Raw genomic sequence first — 12635 nt, forward strand, 5'->3', positions numbered from 1 at the left:
CTGCTCCATGTTATTCCAGATAAAGGTGATTCCTTTTGATTTGAAAGCAAAAGTTATTTTTTAAATTGGAAATTAACATTTGTTGATATTAGACAAAACAAATTAAAAACATTAGATGAAGTTGATGCATTGATGCTGACCCCATGCAAGTTAGATCTGATAGGGGGTAGGGTGATCAAGTCTAGGATTAAATCAGTTCTAAATAGTTGATACTGATTTCACAAGAATAATAGAGCACTGATGGAACTCAGTTCTCCTGCGAATGGGCATTGTACCCTTTGCTGCTGGCCAACGCAGACATGGACGTGCAAACTCCACACAGTCACCCAAGGCCAGAATCGAACCCGTGTCCCAAGCGCTGTGAGGCAGATGTGCTAACCACTGTGTCATCATACTGCTCTCCCACCTGCCCCCTGCCTCCACCCCGCAGCTACCTTCCTGATGCCAAGTCCTTTGAAAGGCAATGAGTGCATTTGAACAATGGACCTTGTTCCCCAGGAACCCACAAACAAACACACCAGGGTTTGATTGTCATGCTACCCATGTGGCAAAACCCCACCCGCAGCTGAGTTAATACAAATTGGCAGTGAGGTGGGAAAGCCACTTCCCTCCCCCACACTTAATCAGGGTGGAGGTGGAAAAGTGGTGCACCCTCACCCATCTCCACCACCAAATTTGGGGGAAGTACACAAGGGACGTCCCTGAGAGGATTTTCTCAGCCACAGGAAGTAAGTGATCCAGGAGAATGTGTGTCAGGTTTACCCCGCAATGGACAAGTGGGAAATACCTCGATAGTCCCCACAGCATGATTTATCTCCCTTCTTGAATACAATTACAATTGTTGTATTCCCAAATCTGTAAGATGAGTGCATGGACTATTAATGTGAGCAAAAGCCCACCAGTTTTGAAGACCTCAGCTGAAATACTATCAGGGCTGCAGGCTTAGCTTTACTCCTCTATTTGATTGCTTGTTGCAACTCTCACATATAATATAGTTCACACATAGGGTACTGGGGTAGCCTGGGGAGTATCAGCTGCCACTGTGGATTCATGGCTGAGGAAATGTTAAATGTATTCTTTATAGCATTAACAGTTGGCATAGCCATCCTTAAGTTGCCATCATGAATTGTTCTGCAAGGCAATGAAGGCTGCTGGTTTTTGTGATAGGATGTCATGTATTTCAGCATTGTTTTCATTGATCCATTTGTGGTGATGACAATGGGTGTGAATTGTCTGCCTCTCCAGCTGAGTGTCTCTTGGCGACGCGGTGTCACTGGCAATGGGTTTCTCTGTTCCTGCCATTGGCTAATGGGACTTCCCATTGTAGGCACCCCACAACGCCAGGCAACCGGCGTGCAGGGGTAGGCTGTCGGCAGTATGGAGAATCTTACTGGTGTAGAATTAACCCCAATGTTTGTCTGGGGACAGGAGTCTAGAACAATTGACTGAACCTGATCCCACTATTATGGAATTGAGTTGGAAGTGTGAAGAACCATCTATCACAATAGCAGGCCTTCAAATATCACGTCTGAGTCATCAGAATGTTTTCACATCTCACGGTAGCATGGTGGTTAGCATCAATGCTTCACAGCTCCAGGGTCCCAGGTTCGATTCCCGGCTGGGTCACTGTCTGTGTGGAGTCTGCACGTCCTCCCTGTGTGTGCGTGGGTTTCCTCCGGGTGCTCCGGTTTCCTCCCACAGTCCAAAGATGTGCGGGTTAGGTGGATTGGCCATGCTAAATTGCCCGTAGTGTAAGGTTAATGGGGGGATTGTTGGGTTACAGGTATACAGGTTACGTGGGTTTAAGTAGGGTGATCATTGCTCGGCACAACATCGAGGGCCGAAGGGCCTGTTCTGTGCTGTACTGTTCTATGTTCTATCTTTCTTTGTGAATAGGGGGCTGTGAGGCAGTCTTTCACCTCACCTTTGCTGGAAACATAAGAGTGAGGGATTTCCATTGGAAAGTTGATGGGTTGCACCGGTTGAGCTGGGGGATAAAGGAAGCAATTAGCACAAAGGATTATGAAAGTCTATCCATCTTGACTCTCCCTTGTTTTCAGTATTAAGTTACTCTAGCTTATCCAAACACAAACCACCCCTCCCCCACTGTCCGCTGTTGTTCACTTTTGCTGCCATTTGCACTGATCTTTGATTTCCTATTAACACATTCTGCTTTCTTACCTATGGCCCTATAAACACTCTTCAGTCCCGAATGGCACCATTAGCAGCCACATTATCTCATGTCCAAGACGTTATTGCCAATCTCTCCTTAGCTCCAACCTATCACTGACTTTCTATTCTTTCCCCCATCACCCTTTCATGTATATAATTCATCACATTTCTGTCCCTTTTCAGATCGGTATAAGAGTCATGTGCAGTCAAAAGGTTAACTGCTTCTCTCTCCACAGATGCTGCCAGACCTGCTACGTTTATCCAGCATTTTCTATTTTTATTATGAAAGTCTTAGGTGGAAGCAGGAAATAAATACAAAAACTCAGAAAAGTCAGTGCACACATTACCTTCAACAGCAGAATGAATCTCATTGTTCACCTCCAGCAACCATGGTTTGCTAATATGTAGGGTTCTCATGAGTATATTCTGCTGAAAGAACCAGGAATTATATTAGGACCTTAACTTTAATATATAAATATTGTTAAAAATCTCCTGCCAGATTCTGGTGGGAAGTTCTATCACCTGCCTCAAATCTCTTCAGAAACCTTTGGGACACAAAATGGGTTCTCTCCATTACAACATGCATCGTGGGCCATTTGCACACTCCTGTCCTGCAGCCTTTCTGTGCTCATATCGAGAATACCAGAGACCAATACTGGAAATATCGTTTAATGCCTACTTTGGGCTCTTATTTATTTAACACACATGTTCATGACTATCCTGTTTGAGATTTATTATTATTATTAAAGATGATACGAGTGTTTAGAAATGAGTTATGTATTCTTTTGGAACAGCTCCATTGCTTGGGGTGGAAAAAGTGATGCAAGATGAAGAAGAATTTGAGAGTGCTTCTCAAGTGTCGGGGCCTGTAAGTAGATTGAATTACAGATGACTTTGTCTATCGTGATTGATGATCTGTCATGATAAAACTGCTTGCAAAATCCATTACCAGTCTGAAGTTTTGCCTGAATTGAATATTTGGTTAAATTTTATTGTAAGTATTATGCAAGCCTAAGGGGGGAAATGTGCATAGATTTTTGCATGATAAAATCAGTAATATCTGCAGACTGCTCGCCGGAAGCAGCTTGATTACATGAAATTGATAAAGAATCTTTGAAGACTAATTCTCTTTTCTTCAGACTTCTTTTCAAAGGTCAAGCATTTTTGTCTATGTTTACTTTGTTAACAGAAATATGTAGCAAGCACATGTTGTACCCTCAGTCATTAAATTTCTCTCCAGATATTTTGTGCCAACATTTCATTACTTAATTTTATTTATGTGCATTTTAAAAATAAACATTAAAGAAAGAACTTCAACTATATTTGCACCTTTCATCTCCTCGAGGCATTCGAAAGCACTTCACGGCCAATTGAGTACTTTTTGAAGTGTAGGCTCTGTTGTAAGGTAGGCAAATATGGCATCAATTAATAGCAAGGCTCTACAAATAGCAATGATATAATTGATGAGCTAATTTAATTTATTATCGTAAACTGAAGGATAAATGGTGGTCAGATCAGCAGGAGGCCTCCCCCCTCCCCCCCCCCCCTCCCCCGCCTCCCTCTGTTAGCACCATTGTGGGTCTTGGATGGGGTTGTTCATGGTATGCATTTACAGATGTAGCTGGAGGCAAGGTTGTTAGTTAACTATACCTTTTATTTAACATTATACAACTATGTACAATACAGACTTAACATGAAGCTCTACATAGAACTACCTCTCTCCATGCTGTGTTGTCATGTGATCTTACACCACTGATGATAGATAGATAAAGAAATACAGCACAGAACAGGCCCTTCGGCCCACGATGTTGTGCCGAACGTTTGTCCTAGGTTAATCATAGAATTTTGGACACTAAGGGCAATTTATCATGGCCAATCCACCGAACCTGCACATCTTTGGACTGTGGGAGGAAACCGGAACACCCGGAGGAAACCCACGCACACACGGGGAGGATGTGCAGACTCCACACAGACAGTGACCCAAGCCAAAAGTAGACTATATATTCAGATATTTAACATTAACCGTTTATACTACATCACACCCGCCTCCCAAGTCTCTGGGCTAAATTCTCCGCCCTGCACCACCGATAGTGGAATTACTCAATGAAGAATCCAGCATCGTGAAGGAAAATGGGATTGGGGCCGTGCGCCGATCTGGCCTGTTCTGGCCTGACACCCTCTGGCCCGACCTAACCTGACCCCCACCCCCCCCTGACCTGGCTCCCACACACCAGTCCCAGTCTCCAGCCCCTCACCCACCCGACCCCGGCTCCCCCACCGACCCACCGATGGCTGACCCCCCCAATTTTGTGAGCCCCCAACCCCCGCAAAGGGCAGCACCCTAGCCCAGAGCTGATGTCTAACCACCATACCCCACCCCCCCTCCAATGTCCGCTAATACCCAGTCCCCCTGATGTCTAATAGACCCTGCCCCCGATGTCCCAATCCCCACCCACATCTGAACCCCCACCCCCCACATCTCATTCATTCACTTACCTTAAGCACCAACTTCTCCGTGGCCTATAATTTTCAATGGGACATTTATACAGTACTCACCTGCTTTATGGCTGCTAGTGCCATAAAAATGGGGGAGTGTCGACCTTCGCTTGGCTCCTTTTATACTTTGATGCCTACCACGAGTTTACTCAGACGCAGAGTTTGAGGTGCCTGAGATTCACTGATAAATTATTGCAGAACTGTGCCATCTCCTTCTGCAGCCAACAGCAGTGAGGATGGTGCTGCCAAAGGGCGTCAAAGTAACAGTCATGCTAAACTTCTGTCCAACTGGGTCTTTCCAGATTGGAGCAGGCAACATTGTGGAAAGATACGACTTCAGTCACTCTATCGGGGAGGTAATTGGGGCCTGCATGTGAGGAGAGGTGAGGCGAGGAGGACGAAGCAGAATGTCTCCATATGTCAACATAGAGAGACACAGGAACAGCAAGTAATTGCACTCCATTAATGGACAGTTTGTGTGCAACAATGCCATTCATCATGTTAATGAATATCCACTATCCTGGCAGAGGCTGGGATGCGTTCGTCCTGAGGCAGTTCCACTGTCTTCGATTGATCCAGACAAACCAAAAGCTTGTTGCTTAAAGCCAGGGATATTCCCTGTATAGATGACAGGCTAGCCATGAACAGAAAGTAGGTCTACGAGAACGATGCTGCTCCCCAAAACATCATGAAACAGATCATCAGAGTTCTCCAGCAATGGTTCAGCTGCTTAGACCACTCAGAGCAAGCCCTTCAATTAATGCTGGATTCTGCCCCCAGGTTCATGGTTGTCTTCTGTGTTCCCCCCAACTCCACGGTTAGAACAGCATGATCATTGCTATCAGGCATATAGAGGCCACCTAAAGAGGAGGAAGAGGAGGAGGTTGGGAAGAACCATTTGGGATCACCTCATTTGAGCCAGGCTGTCTGTTAGCATCTGTTCAGCCTCCAGTTCTCTTTGGATGTCATCCCTTCATCTCTATTGCTGTTCCCCAGCTTCCTATCCAATTGCAACACTCCATGAATACTGTCTGATGGTCATAATCCTGGAATAAAATAGATTAATAACAACCTTCACGTAACATTTTTAGCCAATAATTATTGGCATTCGGGATAGTTTAAACTAGTTTGGTGGGGGATGGGAACCAGAGCTATGGATCAGAGGATAGGGTAGCTGTTGAACAAGCAGAAATAGGATACAGCGGGTCTGTGAGGAAGGATAGACAGTTGATAGGGCAAAGTTGCACTCAGTGGAATGGGTTAAAGTGTGTCTGTTTCAATGCAAGGAGTGTCAGGAATAAGGGAGATGAACTTAGAGCATGGATCAGTACTTGGAACTACGATGTTGTGGCCATTACAGAGACATGGATTTCAGAGGGGCAGGAATGGTTGTTAGATGTTCCGGGGTTTAAATGTTTTAAGAAAAATAGGGAGGGAGGTAAAAAAGGAGGGGGAGTGGCACTGTTAATTAGAGAGTGCATCACAGCTGCAGAAAAGGAGGTAGTCAAGGGGGGTTTGTCTACTGAATCAGTATGGGTGGAAGTCAGAAACAGGAAAGGAGCAGTCACTTTATTGGGAGTTTTCTATAGACCCACCAATAGCAGCAGAGTGATGGAGGAACAGATTGGGCGGCAGATCTTGGAAAGGTGCAGGAGTAACAGATTTGTTGTCATGGGTGACTTCAACTTCCCTACTATTGACTGGAACCTCCTTACTGAAAATGGTTTGGATGGAGCAGATTTTGTCAGGTGTGTACAGGAAGGATTTCTGACTCAATATGTCGATAGGCCGACTAGAGGGGAGGCCATTTTAGATTTGGTGCTTGGCAACAAATCAGGCCATGTGTCAGATGTCTCGGTGGGAGAGCATTTCGGTGACAGTGACTGTGACAACTCCTTGACCTTTACCATAGTCATGAAAAGGGACAGGAACAGACAGTATGGGGGAGGGGAAATTATACTGCTATTAGACAGGAGCATGAAGTGAGAAGAGTTATTCTTGGGGAAATGCACAACTGTAATGTGAGGGTTGTTTAAGGAGCACTTGCTGCGAGTGCTGGATAGTTTTGTCCCACTGAGACGAGGAAGGAATGGTAAGATGAAGAAGCCTCGGATGACAAGAGAAGTGGAGCTTCTAGTCATGAGGAAGAAGGAAGCTTATATAAGGTTGAGGAAGCAAGGATCTGGCACGGCTCCAGAGGGTTACAAGGTAGCCAGGAAGGAACTCAAAAATGGACTTAGGAGAGCGAGAAGGGGACATGAAAAAGCCCTAGCAGGAAGGCTTAGGGAAAACCCCAAGGCGTTCTACACTTATGTGAGAAATGCGTTCTACACTTATGTGAGAAATAAGAGGATGATCAGGGTGAGAGTAGGGCCGATCAGGGATAGTGGAGGGAACTTGTGCCTCGATTCTGAGGAAATAGGGGGGGCCCTAATGCATATTTTGCTTCAGTATTCACTAGAGAGGGGGACCTTGTTGCTCATGAGAACAGCGCAAACCAGGTTAATGGACTCAAAGAGGTTGATATTAAGAAGGAGGATGTGCTGGAAATTTTGAAAAGCACCAGGATAGATAAGTCCCCTGGACCTGACGGGATATTCCCAAGGTTACTATGGGAAGCAAGGGAGGAGATTGCTGCACCTTTGGCGATGATCTCTGCGTCTTCACTCTCCACTGGTGTAGTACCAGTCAGTCTTACGTCTATAGTAAGCAAAATATTGGAAAGGATTCCGAGAGATAGGATTTATGATTATTTACAAAAACATAGTTTGATTAAAGATAGTCAGCATGACTTTGTGAAGGGCAGGTCATGCCTCACAAGCCTCATTGAATTCTTTGAGGATGTGACAAGACACATTGATGAAGGTCGGGCAGTGGATGTGGTGTATATGAATTTCAGTAAGGCATTTGATAAGGTTCTCCATGGTAAGCTCATTCAGAAAGCTAGGGGTATTGGTTACAGGGAAATTTGGCTGTCTGGATACAGAATTGGCTGGCCGAAAGAAGACAGCGAGTGGTAGTGGATGGAAAGTATTCTGCCTGGAAATCGGTGACCAGTGGTGTCCCGCAAGGATCTGTTCTGGGACCTCTGCTCTTTGTGGTTTTTATAAATGACTTGGATGAGGAAGTGGAAGGGTGGGTTAGTAAGTTTGCCAATGACACAAAGGTTGGTGGAGCTGTAGGTAGTGTTGAGGGTTGTTGCAGGTTACAACAGGACATTGACAGGATGCAGAGCTGGGCTGAGAAGTGGCAGATGGAGTTCAACCTAGATAAATGTGAAGTGATTCATTTTGGAAAGATCGAATTTGAATGCTGAATACAGGGTTAAAGGCAGGATTCTTGGAAGTGTGGAGGAACAGAGGGATCTTGGGGTCCACGTACATAGATCCCTCAGTGCACCTGAACAGGCGCCGGAGTGTGGCGACTAGGGGTTTCTCACAGTAACTTCATTGCAGTGTTAATGCAAGCCTACTTGTGACAATAATAAAGATTATTATTAAATGTCACTCAACTCATGTGTCTCTAGGATGCTGGAGGGTGTTGGAGACAGTAGCGACAGGAAATCACTGTCATCCTCCGACCCGAGCTCCAGGGTGTCGCCTGAGTCTCAGGCAGAGGACTGGTGTCCGAGCTGCTCTTAGCGTCACTGCTCGTCTCATGGGGAGGTTCCAGCTGTAAAGCTGGCTGGGGAGGGAGACGCCTGATGGGCCCGCCCCATCCATAGCAGGTCCTGTAAGACACAAGACAAGACGCATGGTTAGACTGCGTGCCAGGGGGAGCAGGGGTGGGCATGTGGGTGGGGCGGGGGTGGTGGTGGTGTAGGGGTGAATGTGGTGTGGGGTGAGGGTGGTGTGGGGGTGAGGGTGTTGTAGGGTCAGGGGGTGGGATGCAGTAGGGTGAGGGTGATCTGGGGTTGAGGGTGGTGAGGGATTTGGGGGTGGGGTGGTGTTGGGTGAGGGTGATGTTGGGGTGAGGGTGATGTGGGAGGGGGGGGAGGGTGCTGGGGGGTTCCCCCTCCAGTCTTCTCCCATTCCTGGCGGTTGTGCGTGGCTTTCTCCTGGGGCAGAGGAACAGAAAACGATAGTGTTAGACAGTCCGACACATGCAGCCCAGGGGGTGGGTACCTGGTGGCCTCAGTGACCAGGTCATCAGGCCATGGTGGCCTGTAGGTTGCCGACATGTGGTGCAGGGTGGTTGTTCGGCCGCCCTCCGGATAGCGGTGGGGTGTCGGGTTACGGGTGTGTGGGACACGGGTTTGTGCCATGGGCACAGTGCTGCCTACTCACTGAGGAGGTCGTGCACTGCTGGCCCATCTGGACAGCGTTGTGAATGGCGCTAAAGGCCTCTGCCATCTGCGCCCAGGCAATGGAAACGGCGGCAGCTGGCAGCCTCCTTACCGGACCTGGGAACAGGGTCATCTGCTATTCCTCCACTGCATCCAAGAGGGTTTCCAACTCGGCATCCGTAAACCGCGAGGCTGCTCTCCTCGCTGCCATCTTGTTGGCTGGGATGGTGTGTGTGGGGAGTGAAGTGTGTATATACGGCTGTAGCTTGTCAGCCTCCTTAGTGTCAATTGCGACACTGGCAAATCCGGCATAATTTCCCATTAGAATCGAGTGTGTTCCGCTTGGCGCCGGTGCTGGCCCCTTAACGGTAGCGGAATCGGACCAGGTGTGACGCCAGTTTCCTGTCGTTAAAATCCACAAATTATGCATTGGCGTCAACATCAATGGCGGGATTCTTCGATTAACGACGCCGAAATCGCGTTCAGCGATTCGCCGGAGAATTCGTTTTACACCAAAATCAGGGGGCAGCGCCGTTTGTCGGACGCGCCACCCCCTCAAAAACGGCGTAATCGCTGAGTACACCACATGCCGTTGGGATGGCCTCAGGACGTCACCTGCGGCCCTCCTCCAGTGGGCCGACTTCCTGACAGCGTCGATTGCGTGTCCTCTCAATGTTCGGGGACCTCACGTGGCGGTTGTGGACCGTGTTCAGTGAAGGGGATTACAGGAGGGCACTATCTGGCATGCCAGGTCTGCGCATGGCCGGCGCCACGTTGTACGGCACGGCTGGCGCAGGATAGTGCCGTGCGCATGCACGGTCACTGACCCGGCCATTCTCCATCTGTATCAACAGGTAAAGCCGGGGCCCTTTACATGGTGCGGTTGGTAGCCCCCACTGGGCGGAGCATCGGTGCGGGGGCGCCACCGACATTTTGGTCGTAAGTCCACACACTTCCTCTGGACGTAGCCGCAAAATCGGAGAATCCAGCCCCTCGTCTCAGAAACGGAGAATCACGCCGATTGTGTTTCTTCATTAGTGATATGGGGATGGATTCTCCGCAAAATCGCTTTTGGCGCCGGGGCGAAGAATCCAGTTTCCCGCATGAAATCGGGACCGGTGCCGGTTCGGCAATTCTCCGCACCCCCGACCAGCGGCGTCTTCAGGGAGTACGCTGCATCGAGTATCCCCCACCTGTGGCCAATGCTTGAGGTCCGCCCCGACTAGCCGAAGTCCCGTCGGTATGGAGCTAATCTGGTCCTGCTGTTTGGGATGCTCGCGTGGCGGCTACGGACTCAGTTCATGGCCGCCATAGTCGAGGACGGGCCGATCGGAGGGCAGGGGGGGCCTCATACAGCACCAGGGTAATTTTGAGCGGGTAGTCCTGGTTGGGCTCGTGGCTGATCGGGGGCACTATAACCGCGGTCTCAGTCCGCCATGGAGCACAGCGCGGCCGCTGGAGGCCGCAGCTATGCGCATGTGCGTCCTTTGACCCGGATGTGCGGTGGGCTGTATCTGCAGCTGGAACTGCGAGCTCCACAGTGGATCCCTGCTAGCCCCCTGCTGGACTGTGAATCTGTGGCTTTTTGACACAATTTCTCTGGCATAAAAGACCACGGGCGCGATTCTCCGCAAATGCGGCGAGTCGTAAAGGCTGCCGTGAAACTGGCCGTGTTTCACGGCAGCCTCTGCTCCCCCTCCCAGGACCCGATTCTCCCCCCTGGGCGGGGCTAGCAGCGCGGCCCCGTGAAGCACGGCATCGCGGGCTTAGCGACTGTCGCTAAGCCTGCGCGCCAAGCGTCACGGCGGCTGATGCGCACGATGACGTCAGCCGCGCATGCGCGGGTTGGACGGCTCCAACCCGCGCATGCGTGGATGACGTCATCACGCATATGCGTCAAACCCGCGCATGCGCGGACTGTCATGCCCCTCAGCCGCCCCTCAGCCAGGAACAAATAGTGCGCGGGTATCGGACCCGCTGCCCACCGATCGCGGGCCCATGCCACCCTTGGCACAGCCGTGGTGCGGCCGTGCCAATCGGTGCCATGGTTGTCCGGGACGGCACTTTGCGGCCGTTTTCACGAACGGTGAGAGCAGGTGTGTTTGCGTTCGTGAAAACGGCCGTAAAGGCCTGGGAACTCGGCACATCGGCATGGGGAGAATCGCTGTAAAAAACGTCGAGCAGCGATTCGTGTCGTGGGGGGGGGGGGGTGCGGAGAATAGCGGCAGGTCGGGAAAAATGTCGGGAAGGCCCTCCCGCTATTCTCCGACCCGTCGTGGGCAGCGGAGAATCGCGCCCCACTGTTTTCACGATGGCATGGGGACATAGTCCCTGATACGGAGAATCCAGCCCATGATGTTGCTCTTGTTCTTCTTCCTAACATTGTGACTGGACAGGTGCCACCTTTTGGGCGTCTGAAAGCCAAAAATCATAAGGGGCAAGTTGAGGTAAGGGAATGAGGTTTGGTGTGCAAAGTGAGTGGTCACCCATCAGCAGCTTGCACCAAATTCCAGATAGCAGGATGATGGTAATGTGGAGTTTAGAAGAGATATAAGACAGCAACATGTCATCATCTTTAATATTCTCAGCAAAGTTAAATGCAATCGACTCTATCACAACTGGTTCCATGAAGTGGAGCACTATGACTTCCATGGAGATCAGGAGATACAGGAGTGCCTGGTCCCTGCTCGTTCTGCTCTGCTCCCTGTAAATGTAAGCGATCTTACCCTGCAAATGTCGCTGATTATATTGCACAGTGTTTGTGTTATGCCATAACTGAATATGTGCATGTATGTGGGGGCTGTGAGGTGATTGTCATGAAGCATTGGAATGTGCATTAGAGTGAGTTGGGGGATCTGAATGGCAGACCTGAGTGTTAACGTTTGGAGACTGCTGATAAGAGAGTGATGGGGGCGTGGTGCATTGAGCAGTGTGAGAGGTTGGTGGTGCGATATGTAGCAGATTTCCATTATAGATGTATTCACTGACTGTGATTATCCGCGTGAGGTGATTGAATGTCTTGTGGCACTGCTGCCAGGTCCTCAGGCCTCGATATAGGGAGTTGACCTCCTGGGTCATCTGCTTCCATTCCCTCCTGCAAGTGTCCTTTGAGGGCCTCCTGATCTCTTTCCTACAGTTGACCTCTATCACTAAGGCATTGGCTTTTGATTCAGTTTTCTATTAATTGATTAGCTTAAAAAAGAAGAAAACATATATTTTGATAGGGTGAATGAAGTAAATAGAGTGAGGTGATTTGTGTGGAGCATAAATGCCAGGTGGCTGATTTGTTTATTTCTATAGTCTGTAAAGGAAGAGTGGAATATAAGTCATACGTCAATGCAATCTATAGTCTCTTGTAGAATGTGCTTAATCCTATCTATAGATCAACAGATCAATTGAAACTGGTGCCTTCAAGCAGAATACATACCGGTAATCTTTGTCTGTGTCCCAACTGATTCTTCTGATTACATTTTTTAAAAAATGTTTGTTTCAGATCAGGTACAGCAAACAGTCTCAGGATTGCAATCTTCTTAAGAAGCACACAATTAGTTTCAGTAATGAGTCAGAGATGAACCGAATTGTTGATTGATTAAAAGGTTGCAGTGGCTATGTCATGTGCTTATGACTTCAGTGCAACTCCACATGCACAATCCTTGCACATGTTCAGTTCCTCAGAGTTGTC

At 48.7% G+C, this 12635-nt stretch overlaps 1 protein-coding gene across 2 annotated transcripts in view; it reads left to right on the forward strand.

Moving 5' to 3' along the window:
- c10h8orf34 (chromosome 10 C8orf34 homolog) overlaps positions 1–12635 on the forward strand; it is a 536034-nt gene that overhangs the window by 443177 nt on the left and 80222 nt on the right. For both annotated transcript variants that reach the window (XM_038809543.1, XM_038809544.1), the window contains exon 10: positions 2967–3040. In XM_038809543.1, coding sequence (XP_038665471.1) covers positions 2967–3040 — 74 coding nt within the window. The remainder of the gene's footprint in view (positions 1–2966; positions 3041–12635) is intronic.

This window comes from Scyliorhinus canicula, chromosome 10, assembly GCF_902713615.1.
Source record: "Scyliorhinus canicula chromosome 10, sScyCan1.1, whole genome shotgun sequence".
In the NCBI taxonomy this organism is placed as follows: Eukaryota; Metazoa; Chordata; class Chondrichthyes; order Carcharhiniformes; family Scyliorhinidae; genus Scyliorhinus; species Scyliorhinus canicula.